The sequence below is a fragment of the Ascidia mentula genome, chromosome 3, assembly GCF_947561715.1.
Source record: "Ascidia mentula chromosome 3, kaAscMent1.1, whole genome shotgun sequence".
Classification (NCBI taxonomy): domain Eukaryota; kingdom Metazoa; phylum Chordata; class Ascidiacea; order Phlebobranchia; family Ascidiidae; genus Ascidia; species Ascidia mentula.
Genome location: NC_138568.1, coordinates 10,430,674 through 10,455,944, shown reverse-complemented (window position 1 = coordinate 10,455,944; position 25,271 = coordinate 10,430,674). Strand labels below are relative to the sequence as shown.

At 41.5% G+C, this 25,271-nt stretch overlaps 1 protein-coding gene across 1 annotated transcript; it reads right to left on the bottom strand.

Annotated features, from left to right (window-relative positions):
* Positions 1-821: 821 nt before the first annotated feature.
* On the bottom strand, positions 822-25,271 carry LOC145894110 (uncharacterized). The gene is made up of 19 exons (XM_082982572.1): positions 24,526-25,271; positions 23,813-23,919; positions 23,651-23,727; positions 23,222-23,365; positions 16,246-16,305; positions 11,102-11,176; positions 10,829-10,970; positions 8,130-10,655; positions 7,110-7,763; positions 6,625-6,752; positions 6,501-6,557; positions 6,142-6,350; positions 5,739-5,982; positions 5,221-5,367; positions 4,808-4,960; positions 4,395-4,606; positions 3,564-4,197; positions 3,097-3,270; positions 822-2,679 (listed from the first exon to the last, which is right to left on the bottom strand). The coding sequence occupies exons 1-19, from the start codon at positions 25,056-25,058 to the stop codon at positions 1,975-1,977; spliced, it is 6,981 nt and encodes a 2,326-aa protein (XP_082838698.1). The 5' UTR covers positions 25,059-25,271; the 3' UTR covers positions 822-1,974.

Genomic DNA, 25,271 nt, shown 5'->3' with positions numbered 1-25,271 from the left:
TTCACATAGTTGCACATATAGCTCCACATAGTTGCACATAGCTCCACATTTTAGTCCAAGACCGTTATTTATGGCTTTCGCAAAATAAGTAAAAATTACGTCAAAAGCTTGTTCAAAAATGTTGGTCAAATGTTTTCCAAATAGTTTAGTAAAGTCAAAAATTGGGAAATATGTCATATTGCCACAGCTTTGTAAAATCGATTTATGCAGCCTATTTTTAAGTAGTATGAGCAACATGCATCGCAACATGTTAAGTTTACTATTTCTACGTTTATGCAGCAGAACCAGACAACGTTCCGTTGCCAAATGGCTGCCTCGCAGTTGGGTCGGAGAACTTTAGTTTAGAATCGTGTGCGGTAATAATATTAAAAAAAACTGGCATGTGAGGACAGTATACCAATGGCGATAAACGTATTTTTTTCCTGCTTACACACAGGAAAACTTTTGAAAGTTATTTGCAAATAATATGGTATTCAAAATTAAATTTGTGTTTTTTAATCAAAAAAATATTGGCTCTAATTATTGCATTTTGCTACAGTAACTCTACGGCAGACAGAAAAATGAAGAAAACATTGCAGTGGCCTCAAAATATTTCCAAGATACAATGGCAATCGTTTCAAATGCAGATTTGTCGTTTATACATTATATTACTTATTCCTTGTCCTTTTTCATTAAGTAAGTCTTAATTTCGGTTCCAGATAAAATCAAAACCTAATGTCGGTGATGAATCTAACACTGAAATTATGTACTGGGAGCTTTAAACTATTTGAATGTCTACAAAGCTATTGCGTGCTGAACAAAAAACAGAAAAAAGCTTGTTCAATGTTTCCTTGATAATCACTTGACACAAAGAAAAACAATGGATGCGAAGTCCGGGCAAATAGCTCGGGACGAAATAATAGCACGAATAACGCAGGGAATGCTCACTCACACATAATCGTAGTAACATTAATATTAATCAAAACAAAGTTTCAACAGTAAGTCGGTACAAAAATAAACAGGGACCAAAAAACGCAAAATTATAAAGACTGGGTACAAGAAATAGAAAGGACAAGTTTCTGTTGACGGAACAAAAAGTTATAGATTTAATTTATTCAAACACCGGGGTTGGGTTGTGTAGTTTATTGCTACACGTGGAATCCACGTTTGTGCTTCAAAATCCGATTGTTGAAAAAACGCAAAACGGAAAATAACTGAAAAACTAATTGTGATTGATGTCGCCGAAAGAAAAAAAAAAAAACGCTTCTCAAGGCGAAATAATAAATAAGCAGAAAAACGTAAATGCTAGTGAACACAATCGCAAATCAACTAAACGGAAAAGGAATCGCGCGCACATACAATGTACATTATTGTGTGTTCAGTCGGTGCGCTATCAGTGCAAAGTTTTCACAATTTAAGGGAAAAAGAATAAACATTTTATAGGGAATAGCGGTTTTCGAAAGAAGGGGTTATGGGATCGCCATACTGGCAACAGTACGCATTTTGTGAGGGAAATAAATAAGGATGTCCAATACACACGATATGAAATGTCGGCACGTAGTAATAGGCCTTTTTTGCAACGATACATTGTCGATTGAGGTTGCACTCACACAAAAATAGTTGGGAAGTAATTTCACGAGCAACCACTTTGTGGTTACTTTTATTTTTACGTGCAAGACGACTCGGGGTTTATTTTCGAGAAAATATTGGTTTGTTTTCAAGTGTTTATCGCGGAAGGTGCTTGGAGCATTGGAAATATCATATTTTTTCCGTGGGATTATATTGCACTGCGACCTGCGGACAGAGCTAAATATACAAATAATCATCTTTTAATAGTATCTGTGACAGATACATACGTATATGAAACGCGACAATTTTTCTCACGGGGCAACTCACAATAGGTCAAGTTAAGTACCGGCGCATTCGTACAAAAATAAATGCCTCTTCCTATTCGTGCATTCAATAACCGTGGCACAGTTCAAACAGGACAATCCGCTACGTCAACGGGCCCCTTGGCGTCATGGTGTGGGTGTATTGACCCTGGGGCGTGTACTGGGGTGTCTGGGGGTTATGAGGTGTAGAGTGAGGTTGGTAGTGGTAATTCCCCATATAGTTCTGCCCTGCAACCGCGTAACGCATCGGTGCGTAGTGTGACTGATGAACGTAAGGATTCGACGCTTCGGTATGATGGGTGGGCTGTGACGTCAAAGCTGGATGGCGTGCATACTGCGGGTAAGTTTGTTGGTGGTAGACGTACTGCTGATGATGTTTCTGCGGTGGTTGGCTCCAGCCTGTTGGTAACCTGCTTTCTATAGAATACGACCCGCTGATACCACGCTGTACGCTAGGTGGCGCATTGTAGCTGCTGGAGGTGTGACGCATGTGGCCTGATGGGGAAAAACCATAACCATAGGGCTGGGCGTTGGAACCGTGCTGTTGGTTTGGTAAGCTTAATGTAGGTGTTTGTACTGCAGCATGAGGTTGGCGTGGCCATTCATTGGAAGTGGGCGTGGAACTGAACCTTGGAGAAACGAGATTTTGTTGATGTGGAGACATGTGGCGATGTTGTTGGTTGGATAGTCGTTGTATATGTACATGCGGTTGCATGTGTTGCTGTTGTAGTGTCTGTTGTAGCAGTTTCGTTTGTTGTTGCTGTTGCAAAACTTCTGCATTTCGCTTTTCTTCCGCCAATTTCGCAGCCTAAATGGACGTAGAAATGGTTAAAAAACTTTAACCAAAACCAACATCCTATTTTATCCCAACCCACGCAAACACCATTCATCCACCCAAAATAGACATCATAATTACGTATATTTATCTTTGATATACAGCTGTTATGTCACACTAGAACTTGACTTATTTTAAATAAGATGCAGACAGGCCCACTTTACCGACCTATCAGTCTGATCAGTGCAGTGCCTCGGGACAAATCTATTAGACTTGACTAACAGTGGACATGTCTGTACCTCACAAAAGAAATATTTTTTGGTTCCTTGGTTTTAAGATGATTTACTTTATACCGGGTTATACTTTCCATGCTTTGGGTTTGAAAAAGGAAAAAAAATAATCAACATATACACTGTATTCAATACCGTAAAACATGCGACTGCTATTTACTTTTTTAAGGGTTCTTTGAGCTTCTTTTTCTTCATATTCGGCTGCACCATGGTTTCTGTAATTCATGTTCTTGTGTTGGTAGAAAACCATCGATATTCGGGATGGGTTGAAACGGTCGGGTTTTAGAAGTGCAGTGGTTGCATGTAACTCACGTTTGGCACATTCAATCAACACCTGTTACATATGTACAGTTGTGCGAGATGTTGGAAAATTGAATGAATTTATTAATAATTATCAAAAGTCATTTCAATTAAAATATCATTGTTAAATTAATATCAGGGGTCGATTAATTCGTCAATACTTTTATTTTTAAACGCGTGTATAATGTTACGGCAGTAACAAAACTATATAAAATTTGTTCGCTACAAGAATCGTATTTTAATAATTCACGATTATAAGGTGAATAATTTGGGCTGCCGCTTCTTACATGCAGTCGAAATCAAGCATAATGTTAAATTAGAACTTACCGAGCCATGCATGGGTGCGATCGCTACCCCTCCAACTTCACCATCTCCGAAACTCTCTCTTGCGTCCGAATAAAAAGTAGATTCCTCTTTTTTGATTTGTGGGTGCTGTGTTTGGAAGTGAACCCCGTGCGCTGGTGAATTAGCAGCGTAACTTTTCAAATTAATCTTCGGATCCGGATACGACTCATCGTTGCAAGGCTCTCTTTTGACTGGGTGGGTGAGAAACTGACCAGTCCCAGGATGGTTGGGCATGGAACCCATGCTGGGTAATGGAGAAGCATGCGGTGGAGTTTGGGAAATACAAGGAGAGGTGGTCGACATACGACGACCAAACTGGAAGGGCATGGGTGAGGGGGCCTGTCGCGGGGTAAGAGGTGGGGTGAAGCCGCAGGGGGGAAAGGTGGTTTTGGGGGTTTGAATTTGAGTCCCCCCAGGGCTGAAGATGCTCCCGATCGATGGAAGGTTATGATCGACGGACGGGGAGGGCGAGAAAGAGGGGTGACGACGATAGGGCCATCTAGGGGGTGGTGAAGCGATGGGGTCCATTTGGGGGTTCATTTGGTTGGGTTTGGAATAGGGTGCGAACATTGGGGAGTTGTGGTGTTGTTGCATCTGGTGTTGGTGTTGATTGTACCTGAAGAAGATTCGAACATGTTTGGAAATTTCTTGCAAAATTGCAATTGAAAGTTGTCGATGTGGTTTTCAATTAATGTAGTTGCTTCAGAAACAAAACTAGTGGATAATTACATTGTAATGACCACCAACACAATAAATATCTACAAAACTCTCAATAATAAAGTTGTAATCCGATATGTGGATGTAAAATGTTACCATGTGCTCTCCATCCTCTGAATTTGAACCATTTGTTGGTTTGCTGCAGATGCAAGATCCTCCATAGAGTGGGATCGCTTTGGACTTCTTCCCCGCTTCTTCTTGGGAGGAGTTGTGTAAAGATCACCTCGTCGCTTCTTGTCTTTGCGTTGTTTGCAAGTTCCCAACGGTTTGTCACGAAGTCGTATTTGTCTCGGGAAACTCGAGAGAATCTGTTGAAGTTGCACGAAATTCTTATTGTCAGTTGTGCACAAAAATACGTTGGGTATACGTTAGGACAGGACATGTTTGTTTCAAAAAGATTTGAAAAAAACACCATAATAATGTAAATAAACCCCACACGGAATTAAAGAATAAACTTGTGTTCACATTGAAGTGGTTTTACTGTGGCAAGTAGAGACGCTGGGATTTACCTCAATCGCTCCGCTCTCTATTTTCTCCGCAACACCGTCATAAGTTTCTTGCTCATTGGATAGATCGAGTTTGTAAAGTGGTAAAACATGAAGTTGTTCGTCGGTCGGTTTCTTTCCAACATCGCGAATTTCCGGTTTCGTTAAAGTAAGAACCTGGAAAGAGCAAAAATTCGAATTGTTTAAAATTATGACCTGATGACGGCATGAGTTGTTGTCGAAACGTGTTAAAAAAACAAATGTCTATGTTTTCTGCAATATGCTAAAAACTTTTTGCTCACAAAATTTTTCGTGAATAGCGTTCTTGAATGCTTTTCTACTTTATTGTGAGGAAAATTTATGCATTATTTGTAGATTTTATGTTCTTTACGCTTGATATCAATGAATTCAAGATTTTTTTCATGTGACATTCTCACCACAGTCGATCCGTTATCCATGTTGTTTTGATCTTTATGTGAATGAGCGCAGAAATCCATACATAAAGTAACTCCACTAAACGGTCTTCCCACCTCTGGTGGATTGAGACCAAGTCGACATTCACTGCCCTTTGCTTCATTTTCCGTCTGTAATATGAGGAGATGCTTAACTATTATTTCAAAGTTATTTCAAAAGAGATGGTTGTGGCATGAATTTATAGGATGAAAACGGTATATTCCTTAACACGTATTGTCTGATATTTTTTGGCGTGCTGAAATGAACAGCAGCTGATATTGCTTACAAACAGAACAGCATTGAAACTATTTTTATTTTTTTAACAATTTAATCGGCGGACAGAATATCTTTCATTTTGTGTCCATTAACTCAGGTATTTTTCGGACAAACTGTGTACAATATACAAACACTCAACGAAGACAAACTTTCCGCTCGCTTACATAGAAACCTCGCGAAGTTAGCAGCATACTGCGAGTAACATGATCACCAATAGACCGCCTACCTGATTCATATGAGCGTCGGGGGCAGCCATCCGGTATTTCACGCTCATATCCGATGCCAGATTCTGGCAGATTTTGGTCACCAGCTCTTCGGCTTCTCCATTCTTTGTGCCGTTCAGTTTAAACTTATTTGGTTTCACCGATCGAGCATATTTACATCCGTTGTAAAACATCGACCATGAGCAACCGAAGGAAAAGGATGCGCCACCTAGTGAGTCGTCGAAACCTTGACACGCGCACGTTCTCCTGGTAAACGAAGAAGTGTTACCAAGATGTGGTTTGTCAAGTGTTGCGGATGTTATGCGCCAGTTACTACTGAAAATACTGTAACATGAAGTCGGTTTTTCTTCGTGAAAATCCGAAAGTATGGGCGGAATTTTACAAAAAACTGGTTCATTTGCTTACTCTTCGTTCGTGGCACATCGTCTTTCAGTCGCTTCGCCGTTCGTAGGAACAAGTTCCACAAATTTACTGTAAACATAGTCGGCAGTCGGTCGGTCGACTCCTTCCCATAACATAATGATAATGGCGACAACTGCAGTTGGACAATGATGCTTCGGTCTCTTCCTGCAAACAACTAAGACTTTCTCGTCGACTCCAGATCGCCGTAAAATCTGAACAGGAATAAAAAATCAGTTCAAACACTTGTTGAAATTACAGAACTATACACACAAAGCACAAAAGGTAAGATTCAAATGCGAACATCAGAAAAACAGGGATCAACATGTTTTTTGTTGGTCCTTTTAATATATTTACAAACTTACCCATTTTGCGATGGGGCAGCCATGAGCGGTTTTCCCTTCTTTTCCAGTGTACTGAACCTACAAGCAACAGAGTGTTACAGCAACGTTCGTCGGTCAATCGCAAAGCTACTTGTTTATACGAAACCTTTTCAATGCGAAGAGCTTTCCCCGTGTGGCCACATCTCTTCTCAAAGAGTTTCCGAATCCCTTCTACTGATGAGGCGGCCCCCAGGTGAGTGTAGTAAGGTGCATCATCGTCAGTACCGTCAGAGTCTACGGTGACATGTAACACTATATGACCTTTCAAACTGATGGGCAACCTCTCGTAATATTAACATAAAGTGCGATGACGTATGATGCAGATTATTTATACGTTTGGTTACCTTTCATGACCTACGGTCAACATGCAAATTTTATGAACATTTAAATGTTAGTTACTGCGAGGTTTAACATTAGACGGTTTGCTTGATTTTTTTGGAATGTACCAAGGTAGCGGTACATGAACCGATTACTACTGTATGTCCTACAGAAGTTGGAAAAAGTGAGTTTCCATATCTATCCGACCAACAGCAACGAAAATATTCACACGCAAGCTTGAAACGGAAACTTAAATCATATTCACAAACTAACCTGGCAGACACGAGCACGGCGGGAAGACGGATTTGCGAACGGTTGTGTTGTTCGCTCCCTTGGTTGTAACAACCCGCCCCCTGAGATCGTCTGTGTTTACAACGGGAGTGGGGTGAAGTTTGGGGAAGTCTTCTGGGTGGTGTGGGGGCGTTGGAAGGGTCAAACCGTTCCCCGAACAAGGTATCGACTCAGAACTGGATTTTCTCGGGTGCAAACTAAGTGGAGTTTGAGGGGGGGTGTCCAGTATGTTGTATTTAACATGTTGATGGGGTCGGAATGTGGGCGGAAAATAGGGGGTTGGGGTATTCAGAGGAAATCTGGGTCTTGGTAAGGGGTTTTTTGGTTTAGTCAGCAAAATCCTGTCAGTAGTCGGTCCTTGGTAGCTATAACGCCGCAAGGTCACTTTGGGAATGTCTTTTACTTTGTTTTCACTGCTCTGCGAACTCAAGTCCAGGGAATGACTTCGCGGCTTGGCCGTCACTTGCGTGACGTTGCTAGGCATCACGGGCGTCGCCACGTAGGAGGTTGAAGCGATTGATAATAGAGGTAGTTGGGTGTGCAACAAAGATGAAAGGCTCGTAGCATCTGCGGTTGGTTGGACCGCAGGAAGAACGACCTCGGCAGGCAACGAACTCGAGTCCTGGCGCGGCTTCTCTGAACAAATGCGTCAGTTCAGCACACTTTGCAACATATATATTTTACCTAATTTCAATTGCAATGATCCAATATGCGGAAACTATGTCTTTGCGAATGCCTAGAAATGGTCGGTTGGCAAAAACGTGCTTCAGTATGCTAGCTACACTACGTTCTACTTCAAAGTTCTTTATTTTTGTAAAAAGTAGCAACAAAATCACACGAGAGTTTCGAATTAAGTTGCATTTATTTTTCGCCATGTCGCAATAAATTAGAGTTACTGGGGACAAATAAAAGCACAGTAATACAAAAGTAATGGCGGGACTTTAGTGCACAAAAAACGTTCGACAAAAAAATGACGCAAAAAAACCTACGCTACGGCCTCACCTTCTTTTGACGTGGGCACAACAATGGCGCCCGACGCCGAAGAGCGATCCGCGCTAAACTCGAGCATTCGTTGGGTTTCGGATCCCACCGAGGCCGCATACAAGTTTTTTGGCTGCTCGTTTGGATTGCTTCTATCAGCGTGTGCCAACAGCACGCCTTCGACGCTAAGTGATTCCACGTCTCTGGGCTGACCAGGCGCGGGTAGAGGGTGATGGTGGTGGTGGTGCGAATTATCGCTCAGCACCGAGGAAAGCTCAGCCGAGTCGTATCCACTTTCGCCTGGCGAAATGGTGGACTGCACGTCAGCCGGTGACGACGCTGCTTTCTGACCGATGTCTGCGTGGCCCTTATGGGCGGCAAAACCTTGTGGAGGTTTTCCATACAGTACTGAGTTCATAGTTTCAGCAAACGCCTTGTCCGAGCTTTCGTAAGCTGCGGTCTGATGTGGGTGGTGGTGGTGGTTGAGGTGATGGTGCCCCAGTTTGTTGCCATTACTTGCCTGCGGACTGTCTGGAACCGATAACCTGGCAGCAGCGAACGAAGCGCTGCCTACGTAGCGTCCCTCCAACGAGGTTCGCCGGTCGGCAACGTTCGCCCTGTTGTACGGCAGGCCGTTGATTGCTCCGGGCTGATGGGGTCGACTATCAAGACTGCTGCCAGGTCGGGCTAAAAAATGATTCGTGGTGCTCGAGGCGGATGACAAGGAGTCGGGTTTCGTCGGATCAACGCTGGATATTGTCCGAGGAGGACCAGCCGCCGTTTGCTGGTGTTCGTGCCACGGTCTGTAGGTCTGCTGGACGTTACCCAGCATTGAAGAGTTCTCAGCCGAAGGGTTGGCGCCAACATTAGGAGAGGTCGATAGATGAGGCATGGTAGCAACAGACGGACTGGATGTGGCTGGGTTTTGGTACTGAGAGGCCGGGGATCCAGTTATTAGCGCCGACACTGGGCTACGAAGGCTGCTGCCTGCCGAGCCGGCAAATGGACTATGTGTGACCCCGCCCTGTCCAGCTGGTGAGCTTTGCACCATGGGGCTTCGATTGGTGCTTCCATTGCTATTGGACTGGTCTGATAAGTGGCGGCTGGCTGGAAAACACTCGCTTGAAGTGTTTCGGCTTACGCGACGATTGCCGGCATTCGTATATGAAGGAGGTGGTTGTTGGATGCGCTGGTCGGTTTGGTTTCCAATGTTAGGTGTGGTTCCCTCATGCGACGACTGCTGTTGGATTGGACCAGCAGACATCCTAAAATTCCAGTTGTTACCATTTGGTATGGGATGGTTCATATTGCTGGTCATGTCGCCTGATTGCTGCCTGATTTGCTGGTGACGTGGAAAGCGTTGTTGGTCGTTAAACTGGTCAAATTGTGGTTGCTGGTTGTTGTAAGTTGCACCATACTGGTTCGGTTGTTGTTGGGGATATGACGCTTTGCTGGTTGGTTGTTGAAACTGGTACGACTGCGGTGGTTTGTGGTTGAAGTTTCCTTGTGTGTTGGGTGCAGCCCCTGGATGAAAGGGTGGTGGGAATTGTTGTTCGCCGCCCGCAGGATTGTAATCGACGGCCCCTGGATACTCAGGTCTTCCGTATGTCCTGTTCGGGTCTGCGCTGTTGGGTGGCGGAAAAGAGGGGTTGTTTGCAGAAAACCCGCCGTTCGGAGCGCTAAACGATCCAGAAGGCATCATTCGAACGTTTGTTTCCGCGGACATGGCGTCGTTGGGATACTGAGATCCTTCACGCTGAAACATCGTGGCTTCGTTTAATGGTCTTTGAGGCTGTTGATGAGTTGACGTGGGATTTTCTGAGCTGTGGTTTCCAGAAAAAGGTCGACTGTGAGGATCAAACGATGGCTGTTGAGCTACTGGTTTGCTGCTGTCAGCTGGTAAGGAGTGTTGTGAATGGTTTGCAGGGGTCGCATATCCTTTCTGGTTTTGCGGGTTTAAGTTGTTGTTGTTATATTGAGAGACCTTTGTTGTGTCCTTGATGGGACTGCTTTGTCCGTGAAACGGAGCAGAAGAGTTAAACTTACGCAAGTTATTTAGCAACTGGTCGGGTAACGCCTGACTCTCTGCACTCCCTGACCCAGGTCCCGGTCCAGTAGGTGGAGGTGGTCTTCCAGGGAGTGGTGGCTGTTCAGGGTTTAATGAAGTCGCCGGTTTTTCGAGTACGTTCTGTCCCCAGTAGGCACTATCATGCTGCGATACCCGCCGTTGTTGCGGACTCTGAAGCTGCTGTAGTGGTTGACCAGACGGGGGACCTTGGTTGTGCAATGGCGCTCCGATGTTCCCAGAACCAGCAGTGTCATTTAACGAGTTGTTAGAGCTGGGTCCCGCACTTGGCTGGTTAGCGCTGATATTGCTTTCAATTGCTTGCAGAGCCTGGTTTATGAAGTCGGATTCTTCGTTTGGAGGTCCAGTGGTTGGTCCACTCGGTTCAGTGCGTGGAGTTTGCTCCGATGAAGGATATCCGGTTTGGTGGTAAGGCGTTTGTTGGGGTGGGCCCTGGTCTCCCGAGTAAAAGGGTGGGTTGCCTGCGTGAATGTAACGGTGTGTTACTTGATTAGACGAAAGGAGCAAAAACTGACCATTAAGGTTAAATTAAAGCAACAATGACTTGTATTTTTGTTTTAGAATTGTGACGGAATACATTCTTGAGCCTTACATTTGTTCAAGTTATCGCAACGCGCACGGAATACATTCCTACCTTGGCGTTGGTTTGCAGGGTTGGCACTTGGTAAAGGATTGTCGGTAACTCTCGGTTGGTTCCTTGATATTGACTGGGAAGGTCCGTGCGAGATGTCTCCGAATTCCGCAAAATTCGGGTGCAAAGTCGGATGTACAAGTCCCTAAGATTAGACAAATTACATCATAAATCACTATTTGTTTCAATGTAAGACAATGTCTGTTTAAATATTTTAAAAGAAAGATTGTTTGAAAAAGTTTGAAAAGTTAAACGGCCGAAATTTAGCCGACTAACCTGAGGTAGATCGGCGGATACGGAATCGTCGGTTTTGCTTCTTTTCGATTCGTTGGGCACAAATTCATCAACGTCCTGCAAGAAAAATTTGATGTTAAGTCAGATACAGGTAACATGAACAAAGTCAAAGAAAAATAATGTTGCCGAGACTTTCCATACAAAAGCAAACCCATAGGCAACCGGTTGGGGGTTTTACTTGGCAACGGATTGATTATTGTAGGGGTTTCAAGGGCATCAACAAGTAGTTAATGATTAACAAGCATTAGAACTGTTACTACCAGTTGAAACGTCGGGTTTTATACAAACATCCGCAACCATAAAACGTATTTATCGATCATGGGCTAACTACGACGCTTAACATGTACCTTTCTTTCAAGTGCAACAAACACAATTGTCCTATTGCATGAAAACGCAAGAAATTGGTAGCCGTGGAAACCAGCGGACGTAATAGCTGGCAAGCTGCAAACGTACACAGCTGTGCCTCGCTATATAATCGATGACGGGAGTCACGTGAGCCGCTTCAATTCGAGTGACGCGAACAAAGGCACGTTCCAATATGACTTGCGCGTGTTTGTTTGCGTGTGCGGGTACGCCTACATGAGTGTGCGTATGTATGCACGGTTAAAGCTGTGTGAGGCTGGGACTGGGCGTTACCACACAGCGTTTCGTATTGTTTGGCATTGAACAAATGGCAACAGGTTGGGTACTATTGTATATGATACTAAGGAGTGGAATAATGTATGTGATGCATTTTGGGATTTTTACTAAAAATCACACTGTGGGTTAATTTAACCCCATTGGCATATTTAAGGGAATTTCATGGAACATACATTTCATCTACAAAATACAAATGACAAATAATCATGAGATAGGCTACTTTTAATTAAAATTATTGGATGAACAACATTTTTTAATTTTTCCAGAACCTCTACAAACCTATATTTATTTATATTACAGATATGCTGTATATATTTATATGAAAGTTGCACATTATGAAAATAAACGAGACAAACATGTATGCAAAACAACCCTTGCACCGGGACGCAAAATTTGGAGTATTGAAGGGGATTTTTTTCTATGGCGATGCAATTCTCTTTAGTCGACAAAAACAAATCCACATGGCAGACCGGCTAGTGACGTATAACTATCAAGGTTTAGTGTTGGTATCGGCCCATTTGACAAATTATTATTAGTCATTTCATCAAGAAACAAGTACTATTTTGCAATCAACTGCAAAAACCATCAGCCACAACATATGATATTTATTTACAACCATTCACACATTTACCCGTGCAACCTTTCAATTTAAAGAAATTTTATTGTGATTTCACTTACAATGTAAATAAAGTTTTAACTTGAAAATATCTGCTCATTGTTTGTATTCCGTCTATTTAAACTGGCACTGTAATATTATTCAAACTTATCAGGTAACACTCTTCACCGGGACGCTATTGATCACATTAAATTGTTTCAATCCATTTTGGCACATACCTTATTGATGATTTTCTCTTAATTGAACCAACAGAACTTATTAATCTCTTTTATGCAGAAGGCACTTTTTGCACAAATTATGCTGCTATGGAACAAAGGCTTGACTTTCGCTGAGTTGGGTATAAAGCATAAGCAAACTACACATTTACAATACAAAAACCTTCAAAAAGATTGATCAGTAAAAAATCTTTCTTTTAAACAACAAATGGGACAATTTCCTAGATCCAGTGAGACTTTGAAACGTATCTTGTGACCAAATGCCAGACACATTTATAAACGCGAATCGTTGTCACGCACTTTCTGGGGTTGTATTTAACCTTTCAGGAACAAGCTAACGAAAAACACTTTTAAAGGACAACTAATCTCTCCAACAGTTGCACAACTCGCAGGCACTTGTCTAAGCTGCATTAAAGAAATTGCGTGTGTTTTTTGGCTTATGTCGCAGTACGCAGGATATCCTTCTGGCTAACACATGCACGGAGCGCAACAGTAACGCACCACAGTCAACTCGATTTCTTCTTGCAAACGCACCTCGTCCGGTCTCTGCATAAGCGCGCGGGTTTGTGTATTTCAACTATCGACGCTACATCCCAACATAAGCATAAACTATCGCCGTTTGTCATGTCTATACCCCCACACGGAAAATGCTCTAAACTGCTTAAATCTCCGTAGTGACGTTTAACATTTGCAAAAGACTGTTAGAAATAGAGAGTTAGTCCGTGCGAGCAGAGTTGTACATAATACAAGGCCCGGAGCTATGGAATCGGTCTGGCAACGTTTTAACGCACAGGCTATCTCTCACTCTGAAGCTCGTAAGCATCCTCTCGTCGCCGGTTGACAATTTAGCGTAACAACCCGCCAACGGCTTTCACAACATAACGGAGGGAAGCTAACCGCAGATGAGAACGCGGCATCTGCACAGTAGGCGAACCACAATCGATTCGCCCGCGTAAAGGAAATGAGACGAGAGAGCGGAGGAAGAACGCTGAGCTCCACAAATGTCACGCGTGAGTGGGAGGCCGACCGTTGATTTTTGCCGACGTATTTTCGACACCAAACGAGCGTATCCAGCACAGCGAATTTCAACAATGCCACGGGTGTTGGTATAACGTAACGGTTTTTGGCGACTTGGAGTATTTGAACAAGGGCCCTCGGAGGCACTGATGTGTTTGTCTGACCCAGAAACGTGATTGTTGGTTGGTCATTTAACGCCCTGCTTGTCAACAACGTACATATATCGGATGTAACCAAGTAGGCGGAACATGATCAAATGCGTTATGTGTGATTTGACCTAAAACTCGGTCTTCTTCATCTTTAAGTACATGTACAACCAAACATCACCCTAGCGAACACATTAATTTCAGGGTTTGAAAACACAAACATATACATATTCTACCAATAGAAAAACATATAGATGGATATTATGATTATATATACCGCAAACATTGCAGTAAAGCATAAGATTTGGGAAACTGTTTTTGGTTTGTCCACACAAGTGTTTCCATGGCAAATACTCATTTCCCTCTGAGTGCACTCGACACCGCCGTCTTGCGGTCAATCAAAATGAGATAAGTTAACCGCTAGGTCGCAACAATGTGATTAAAATTCAACATCATCGCAACGCATTTCTGTCCAGTTTCTCGCCAACGCGTGAGTTTGGAAATCACCAGAATTAATGACAAGTCATGTATAATACGACACAACTGGAAACTTAACCAACACAATTGTGCTCAATTGGTACAGATTTATGAAATTACCAACTTTCGTCTAGCTCTTTATAAAATGAATTTGCTTTATTTGGGCAATTTCCTTTGCCGATGCAACACAAGCACATGCTCAAATACTTCGCACAATGAGAACGGCTTGCGTGACACTGAGCTATTTGGTAGAGGATGCATGACCTGTTTTGACAAGCGGTTTTCCTGGCGAATTTTTTGCATTTGACCTTAAACCAACAGAAAAAGAGATTCAGGGTCACGTGCCCTTCTGCATGAATATCCTAGTCATAACGGCTTGTTACGTAAAAGGCAGCATTTCCTCTAAAGTTTTGACGTAACAGAAAATGTATTTAATGCACGTATAATTTTACAGAGCGTTACGGCCAACAACATATAGCATAGTTTGTTTACTAACGATTCAATCACCACTGTTAAATTAAACATATTCCATCAAAAATATTTTTAACCGTGGATAGAACGACAGCAAATTGCTGGTGAAGCGGAATTGACAGCAACAAAAAAACTTAAAAAGTGGCTTTCTAATCCGTACACAAATCGGTCCACGGCGTGCCTCGCACTGTCGATGGCAAGGTGTTTGTATGAACAACCAACCGATGTGTGCATGTTTATCCGTTGATCTCCGAAATTAGATTGGGAGTCTTGTAGAGTGGTTAGCGAGATTGACATCAATACTGCTCCTTCTTTTGTTGAGGTCTCGCTTGGGCGATATCCCAAACCGAATTATGTTTTACGTCACGAGGTAAGTTTAGTCGTTTCAAACGGGTTAAAATTTCATCAATGTCAGTTTATATACACGTTGACGTTTTAACTTTTATGAAAAATAAACGAAAAAAGACCGAGTATTTCAACTCGGTAGATTTAATCATTTTGCCACAACAAAGCGCTCAAATCAGATACGCGCGAACCGGTTTGACCCCAAGCACTGACATGCGTTAACTTTTGATACGAAGTCCCCAAGTTAAACTCATAAAGTATAAACCCTGAAAGCACTCACTTTAATGCCAGATTATTTGGCGTTGTTGCATGCAAACAATTGTCAATTACCACTTGCCCAACTTGCAACGCAAGGCATTGGATGGAGTGACGACATGGTAAAAACGAGACGATCATTTGCGTACAGATGATTAATTACACCCAACAGGACTTTCCAACTTCGCATCTCAATTAAAAATACATCTCCTCCCCGCTTACATAATTTTACAAACAAACAACAACCATGGGAGGTTTAACAAACGGCTGCATGACTGATATCAGTTCAATCGCTTCAAAGTTTTTTCGGTACAAATTGTCGTCAAGTTATACTTTTAAGGTTACTGTAATGAGGCGATCGTCATCATTTCCAAGTACAAAGCCGACAAGGAAATATATGGGGTCAAATTACAGTCAAGTTTATTGTGAGCATGCGCGGTTGGTTTTGATCTTCCGGACTGCGTTGCATCTGAGTGATTTATGTTCCATTACGTGTTTTGTTTTGACCTCCAAATATAAGCCAGGAACGATAATTGGCATTTGAGTTTGTTGTGTAAACACAAGCTGCGCCCGCCTCGAGCAAAACGCCTCCACCGCAATCAAAAGAAAATAAATTTGTTCCAACAATTCGCAAGCGATGGTAAAGTGAAAATGAAAGACTGCTGTTTCAATGATTTAATATTTTCTGCGCGATGTGTGAGTTCACAACATGGAACGCCAACCCGTTAGATCAATAAACAAATATATTAAATGACAGAATAAATAACAAAATCTTTTCTATGGTGCAACGCCCCATAATTAAATAAAGACCGGTAGATAGTATGCGAATAAACAACGTGTCGCAGATTCAAAAACTTTTCTCGAAACTTCTCTACCATGAACTTTATGAGCAGGAGAAGAATTGCGCTTGTCAGTTCTTCAAACATGAACTGATGGCAAATTTACCTTTCTTTTTTCCTGCTTTGATGGCGGTTCGGGTGTTGGGATATATGGAGTTGTTCCAGGCTATAAAACAAAAAATATATAACATTAATCGAAATGAAAAAACCGTTTTTGCCAACATGAAAGCAAACTTAAAATTTGCTTAAGTTTGGTAGTGAAGCCAAATGGGACAGTTTGTGTTCCGGGATATAAAAAATTAATAGGGGGTCCATAAAACTGACCAAGGGTATGGTCGATTTTGAATAATTGCAGCATAAGGATTAGCTACCACACAGCAAGAAGGATCGTAATTTGTGGCAACGAGGCTCTCTTTTCAATCGATAATATTCCGTTGAAATATTGATGATGAATGCAAAGTACAACTTTTCTTCCTATGTACATCTTCCTAAACATCATCCACTTCGTAGAAATCTCCAAGGGCGCGTTTATTAAACATGTTAGCGCGCTAATTAACGCTCCGACACACGCGCTATATGGCTGAACTTCGGCCAGGTCTTGGAAAGAGATCGCATCTCATGTAGATTTTATCTGCGTTTCTGAATAGGTCAAACCTCTGTGTTGGGAAAACAAGCTTCTTCCTTTCTAACTGAGCGATACGTGTGGCAAGTAGACTCAAACATTGGGAGCCTTTTAAGTTAAGCGGTGACATTGAACGTTTACACAGGATTGGCCTACGAAGTGATACGTGGTTTCGGCCGAAGTTACGCTCACAAATATGCAGACTCAAGTCGCCTAATTTGACTTAAGATGTCGACATAGATCAAAACAATTCTGTGCACTGTTTTACCAGCGTAAACATTATTTGGTTTGTAACACCCAACTTACAACAATGATTTGTGTTTTCAGGTGTAAACATACGGTTTCAAATATACAAACCCTGGACAACGCGAAACATGAAGCAAAATATATTTTACAGCATGCAATTTGCACGACTACCCGCGGAAAACATATGTCAGATATCCGCACAGATATAATGCCCTGTGGGTCGAAAGTGGCGGTTAAGCTTATTTACATTTTAGACTGCAATGCATCGCGCGATAATATCTCTCGGCATCGTGGAGTGAATTGGAAATGTCGCACAACTCATTACACAGAAACTTCCGAAACCTTCCATTGTATTTTTTGTTTATTTCAATAAATACGTCTTTGCTTTGATAAAAGGTAGCTTGATTGATGGAAATATATTCGGGAATTATGGCAGGATTTCGAAAGATTTTTGATGCAAATGACATGAACCTTTTAGTTCGAAATGTAAACCAACGTTCGTCCTTGTTTTTTCTAAAAACCGACACTCTGGCTGCGCTATGAAATGAGTAACCGATTTTTTGTTTGTTTACATAAGAACACTTTCGACTAATTTCAGAGGATTGACTCAATGCACAAAACAAATAAATGCCGGGAAAAACGCCATACGGTACTTGTAGACTTAACACAGGTTCCGGCACTCAAAAACTTTTAATTAAAATTTTTTTTCCCGCGGGCCATTGATCGCTTTGTGTGCTCGAGTGTCAATCACAAAACTGGTGAATAGGCAGGTAAACAATCAACACCAGGCATGAAAAGAGCACTTGCCTAAAGGAACAACCACAAGCAATGGCTCCACGCCAAAGCGAATAATGGACAAATGTTACAGTTACAAATTGGCGGGATCACGTGATGAGCTCAAACAGAGAAAAATCGGAGTGAAGGAATTTTCCGAAATTCAGTTTCCCGTTTAAATCCAAGAAATTGCCCAAAGTTTAAACCCCAAAGCGTTGGATAAACTCCATGCAGCTTCAACGATCAGTTTGTTAAATAAGCAAATCCACTTTCCACAAACAAATAAAACTTACATCTAGTGACACATTGCAAAACGAAAGATCCATCTTTTAGTTTGGGGTCAAGATGAAATTACAAAGAATGCCGCAAGAAAATCATAGAAGGCCAAGAGCATCATTTCACGTGCTCGATAGATAGTGTCATTCGATAGCTGACAACCTGGCAACAAGCAGAGCAATGACCCTTGAAATGTACGTCAGTAGGTCAAAGCGCTATGGAGGCCAAAAAAGACTATTTCCATTCATTGGCAAATATTCGTCATCTTTAAAAATGCGTTTCTTAAAAATGGCGATACAGTACAGTGCACATATTTTAGCTTCACTGCGTGTTTTAAAAACCTGACAATCAGCCAACAGCTCATCAAGACTCCGTCAACGGGACGCCAAGCCACAAAAATGTGCCACAAGAAAATTATTTTCCATGGATGCTTGCAACGAAATGCCGACTATTGTCAAGTTGGAAGCGCAACAAAGCCACGAGTTGGTTCGATACACTTTCAAACGAACAGATTTTGGTAACTGGATCGCGGACACCTGATCGAGATTCCGCAGTCCATTATGTAGTAACAAGACAGTGTCGGGTTGCGCAACTTGAAATACATGTTTCGGTTAACGAAAGTGGCGGGGTCCAAAAAACAGCGGTAAAGCGACTAGACAGACCCTGTCCTGTCTGTAAGGAAACAAAAACAAAACGTTTTCGGAGGTCGTGGAAAACGACACTCGTTTTGCAATCGGTGCGTGTAAACTATACAAGCAAGAAGTGGGTTGATCGCTAATCAAAGATGAACAAAATATAAAATACCAGATATTTTGTCCGACCCATGACATTATACATACCCAGAGTAAAATTGTAACGAAATAAAAGTTTATCTTATCTGAACATAAAACGTGGTTTACATACAAAGCATGTATTCAAACAGACTTAAAAGTGGGCAGAGTAATATTTGAGATTTATTTGCCGCATTATCGGCATGCTTTCATTTGGCGCGAAAATGGAGCTGTAAAAATAGGTCGCCCTGATTGCACGCTATCCCCTGTGGGTTTGATCAACTACAATAATTTAAATTGAGCTTTCAAGCCGCGTGGGTATCAAATTCCGCACACGGCATTTCGCTGGGAAAATCTGCTTCGTGGCCTATAAACAGTATTGACATGCAGTGAAGGCGGTACCCATAACGTGTGGGTTGATAAAATCTCGATCAGATAAGAAGCAATCCTGCAAGCTACCGCTGTTTTATGCAGCAGAATCATTCCAACGACATTTGAGAATCTGTCAGGGTTACCGCACAGGTTAAAAGTGTAACACACTAAACCGAGGGAGGTCTCAACGGAAAACTCTCGCCACAATACCATATCGCCAACATACAAACCCTATTTAAGCGCCCATTTCACACCAGCTTAAGTTTTCTAAATAAAATAAATAATATCATATTAAAATATAAAAGGTTTTTTTTTCGTCATCAGAAACACACGTTTTTATGGTAAGATCAGGCGTGATTATTAAATTACTAAACATGTACACGCAGGAAGTACTGTATGTGCACACATCAACAGAAATCGTCAAACCACCAACGCACACATATATACACATTACATACATTTAGATCCACGAACACACATACACACACATTTGCGCACGAGCTCACTACGCACGGGGATAAATTAATCATGAAGGGTGCACGCCTGACTGAGTGGCAGCGAGAGAACCATTGAAATAAGGCTCTATTTACACAAAATAAATTTCCTGTTGTTCGCTGACACAAATTTCAATTGGACCAAGAGGCGCTGTGTAGTGTTTGCTCGTTCTCCTCTCACTCACTCCCGAGGAGCTCCCTCTCCTCTCGCTCACAAGAGTGAGTTCACCCATTCGTTCCCACTTTTTCCAACCCCCTTTCAACCCATTCTCCAGGCGTTTAGGAGCCAACGACTCGAGCGTTCCACGACGATTTATCATTGCTGTATTGTTTTTTCAATAGGAATACGCGGCTTTTATGTTGTGCGCGGAAGACTCACAGGTACTTGAAAGGTGAAGAGTCGCCATACATTACAACCTTTTTGGCAAAAAAACTGCGATATTTTCCCAGTGGACTCCAAACCTGCGAATTGTTTCGTCAACGTGCGATTCAAAGCGGATGTAAAATGCATTTTACACACCGGGGTTACCCCAGAAAGCGTAGAATGATTGGCTATTTTGGTGATAATTAAGCGGAAAAGTAGCCAAATGGTCAATATCTGGTGTCATGACACGGAACACGTGCGTCACACGCCCGATTTGTAACGCAACCAAAGCGACGCGTGCTGAGAAGGCAGCGAGAGCTCTAATTAATTGAAACGCGCTCAGAATAATCGCGATCTCAAACGCGTAATTGTGGTTGGAATTACAAGCTTGACTTTGCCACAAGTGGCGACCTGTGCAATGAAGGGACGGTCCATCAAAGCCACCACATAAGATGGTGATATGCCGCGACAGTAGGCGAAATTATTTCGTCCGCGTGGCACTTTCCCCGGACGCGTAATTGGCGGACATCTAGACGGCGTGGCTATTTTTACGGGCAAGGGTGTTCAATATTCCCATTTGATAGCTGGGTTGAGGCGGAAATTTGAAATCCCTTTTCGCACGGGTATCTCTACTTCTTGGCTGAAGTTTCTCAGGGTTAATGTTTTAAAGGCATGTTGGCAAAAAAAACAAGAATAAATGGCCGCGGGGCTTTCAACAATACCGGAATGAAGCAATTCTGACACGAATCATATTTGCCGGCAAACAAAAGCTTATGCGTAACCACACACAAATAAGCTTTCTTCCCGGAAAAGAACCAACGAGATTATCCGCAAACTCACGTATCATCCCAGTAAGTTACTGGCAGTAACTAATAAGGTGTGAAAATTCGCGTGTATTTCAAGGGTTGGCAAAAGTTGCAACACCGAATACTATTAACTGTTTAGGAAACCGGAGCCCTTCTGCTCGCTGTTGGCCGAAGAGACAAAGCAAACAAAACAACACGCTTTAAGTGGCCGTGAGAAAGCGAACCGAGCCAACTGTTTTCGGTGCAACAACACTGTTCTTCCATAAAAGCTAATGGGGTCAAACGGGGTACTCAAAAGTGAATGGGCTACTTCAGTCGAATCGTGGTGTATTAGCTTGGTTCGCCCGACCTACTAAATTTGTAAAATTATTCTCATCCTCGGCTTTGTAATCATAAATATTTGGGTTCCTTTAAAATAGTCCAAGAAAGCATGGTTAATATTTTAAGCTCTTCCAACAATTCGACCAGAAAAATAATGTAACCCACAAACATACCAATTTCGTTTTTGAAAAGAAAATTTACCTCAAATGGTAGGAGTTGATAATTAATATAGACAGTAGCAATAACTATTCATCAAAACAATCTGAAAAATGTTAACAAATACTAACAACTAGTAAAAATCCAATTGGGTTTAAGTGATAAACGCTCCACAATTGATTGCCATAGAGATTGATTAATGAAACTGGCACATATCAATCACAAGCTTGCAACTAATAAACAAAAACAAACCAGATATTGATTTTTTCTGGCTGTCTAGGTCAAGCCGAAATGTTGAAACATTGCCAAAGCTCGCAACAAATGGAAAAGAATTGGATTTGAATGATTAAAATCAATGACAAGAAAATGCCAGTAAGGACAAAAAGAGAGGGATTTTCCATCTTGTAAATACTTTCAATAGTCCTAGAAACATAATCAATGACCAAAAACAACCATCAAAACAAGATGAATTTAGACAAACATAATTTTAATTTTATTACCAGTGAATTAAATTAAAAGGCTAATAGAACCCAATATTACAAATTTGCATGAAATATTGTCACATTATTGTAAACCCCATGGTAGGCATAATATGTCTCTTTCTTGGACTCCAAGCAACAAACCACTGGGAAACCTTTTGTAGAAAATGACAAATGACAAATGACAACAGGAAATTCCAATTACATGCCCAAGTTGGCCTTTTTACAATGCCAAGCTATTTACTGTCACTGGGGTGAAATTACATTATGGAGTTTAAAAGGCATGACCATGTTATGAGGCTTTACCTCCAAGCTTTGGCTCAACTGAATAAGAAGATGTTAATGGCAAGTATCAGTACAAAACTTTTTTTAAACCAACCGACAAATTTATAAAATATCTCTTTTTTGCAGAAAAATTCAAAATTACATCTGAATAAAGTTATTAAAATGAAAACACACAAGTTGGCATTTACATCCTTTGCTCAGGTGCCCTTTTGTTGCCAAGAATCTAGACATCTTAAAACAACAAACAAGCAGGCTAATGTTTGTAGAAGCACCACAGATAAGCATTTAGATTTTCTTGTGCTGGCAAGAACCGTGCAGTGAAAACACAACCATTCACGAACAAGACCTCAATCTGTCAACATAATAGAGCCAAAGGGTACAAAAGAATGGAAGAGCAATACTACCCCATTCAGCAACAACCGTTATTACTGAGCTTCCTGTGTTAAACAAAGAGGACACGAATAAACGATGGATTCAACCCATTACGGCTGAGATACATCTACCCACGCAATGGAGTATGGGGATGTCTTTATCGTCTTAATTCAAATCATTTTGATACGACACATTTACTATGAGAGACAATTTTAGAAACTCCTAGGCATTTTTTTGAGAAACCCTTAAAAAAATCGTTTTACCGCAATATTGTTATTTAACAATATTTTGGTGATTGGCAAGGTGGTGTCTATTTTATTCCAATTAAAATAATATTTTTTCTTCCATTATGAACCTTCAATCAAGCATATGTATTTTTTACAGATAATAGCACACCAAAATAGCAAGCCATAATTTTGTGCTGATTAAAGGGTCTCCACCCATGTATGTACATGTAATCTTCCTCTCTACACAGGTCATTAATCCACTGCTTAGCATCAACTACCAGTGGATAATCATCATTGTAATCACTAGTTGAGCTCTTGGCTTTAAAAAGTGGGCCGAAGTGACTGGGTCAAAATTTAAAGCAAATAGAAAATAAGTGCTAACCCCATGTGAATTGAACGCATCTGTCACAGTCTTATTTGTAAAAAATTCAGAACATAGCTGTACATTGTGCAGACATATGCTAAGCAAACAAGGCCTTTGTTTGCTGCTATTACACATAGCGAAAGAGGACAATTACCTTCTTTTTTAATATTTCACATTTTCGGTGAATGCATATTTGCTTTCCCTTAGCACGATTGATGCAGTTCATACATGATCCACAATTTTCTTTGCGCTGGCATGGACCACAGTGCCCACATGCTTTTCTCTTTTTGCGTGAGTTCTGCAAAAAAATATGTTGAAGTATATGAGTGAATAATCACATATTACATTCACAGGAGCATTATCTTTATCCAAAGAGAAATTACATTTTGTTCCTTATCCAAGCTTATTAAATATTCATGAGTTACATTCTGTTAAAAAATTTTGCATGTGCACTAAAATAGTTTTGCAATGTAAATGATCCTGATAAAAGGTGACACATGCCTGGTTCACTGGAAGATTTCTATGTTTGACAGGATTATCTCACAAGAAACATAGGAAGCATTGATGTTATCATAATACATACATTCATTTCGCTGCGTGGATCCATCTCCGCCCCATTGCTAATGTTAGTGGCTGGTGATGATACAAGGCCTTTCCGATCTAGATGACATTTGAATAAAAAGAAACATGACAATGACAAATTACTCGTAATTTATCACAGACTCTAAAGAATTTGAAGCATCACCTGGAGGTCCTGACAATAATGATGTAAATGGTGGTCTCAATGATGCATCTGAGCCCATACCATATCCAGAAAGTGGTGAACTTCCACGGTGGTGTAATCCAGGAAATCTATATGTCAGCCAAACGTTAATTAGGGAAGTAGTCTTTCATAACAAATATAAACTATGTAAAACCAGACCTATGGAAAGGATAGCAAGCTGACATAAAACATCAATATTATTGAAACTGATTTAACAATGAAATGCTTGAGAAAACAAGTTATTAATGTGGGATAAAATACAAACAATAGTGACAGCTGAAAATGAAATTGTACATCAAAGGGACAAAAGTCAATAATGTTGCCCAAAGGTGCAGCTGCAAACAAAGGAAATAAATGGCTGAGTGGGGCAAAATGTCATTACAGGGAAGAAAGCAACACTTAACATTTCATAGAATACTTTTAGTCCAGTTGGTTTTGAATAATTGATAAGATTGTCGGTTTTGAGCCACTGAAATGGGGGACTGCAAATCTAGTTATAATGCATGAGGACTTGCCCGACTTTAAAGGCACAGCATGTTGTGGACCAAAAATTATTTTCGAAAATCCAATTTGGCACATGTGCACTACTGTTTGGCTATTGCTTTGAGTGATTGATTTTGATTTCATGGCTTGCAATAAACGATATTTCTTTTAAATTATCACCAAGGACTTGTGCACAAAAAAATGTTTTATACCTTGATATCATGTGTGGATTAAATAAGAGGTTACTTCTATCTGCCATGGATTGACTCGGTGGAAGATGCATTGGCAGGGGGTTAGAAAAACCGCCATAAGAGGGGGATGGAAACAGAGGAGGTTGTGTTGGTGGCTGGATTCCAGTCTGGCCATAATTTAATAAACCTGGGTTTGTCCTTGGGATTGTGTGCAAAGGATGGGCAGAGGGGTGATATGGATGGGACCCCAGCATGCCAGACCCAAAAAGTGTTGGGGCGATGTCATTAATTCCACCAAACGGAAGTGACGACGAGCTGCTGGTTGGATTAGGGAACACGCCGTCGCGATTGTAAGGATTGGCAAGACTTGAACCTCCGTCATAAGGAGAGACGTAGGACTGTGGGTAGAGGGATTGGGCCGCTGACCCGGGGTCGGCACCATGTGTAGACGGCGAATAGCCGACCGCTGGCATTGGTTGCATTGCACCTGTCAAACGATCAGTAGCTTTGCGAGACGTGATTTCCGTCACACTTGCATTGTTATTTGAGTTCATGTGTTTTCATCTTTCTGTCTTTTAGTTGAAGTAGGACGTTTTCTCGCTTTTCCGACAAGTTATGTGGTGTTGGCGACAATGTCCTGGCGAAGTATGGTCAGTAATATTCATACAACCGCTTTTTAGCGGCGTAATCCATCGGCGTTTAACCAAAGCAGGCAATCCATATAACCAAGAATACACTTTGCCCAATAAATAAATATATCCACTAAA

Bases quoted from the DNA above. Each gene is read 5' to 3' on its own strand.
- LOC145894110 (XM_082982572.1), bottom strand. From the start codon at position 25,058: ATGAACTCAAATAACAATGCAAGTGTGACGGAAATCACGTCTCGCAAA. The intron at 10,656-10,828 runs GTAGGAATGTAT...ACATTCACGCAG, and splicing joins CCCTGCAAACCAACGCCAAG to GCAACCCACCCTTTTACTCG. The intron at 5,368-5,738 runs GTAGGCGGTCTA...CTCATATTACAG, and splicing joins CCGACGCTCATATGAATCAG to ACGGAAAATGAAGCAAAGGG.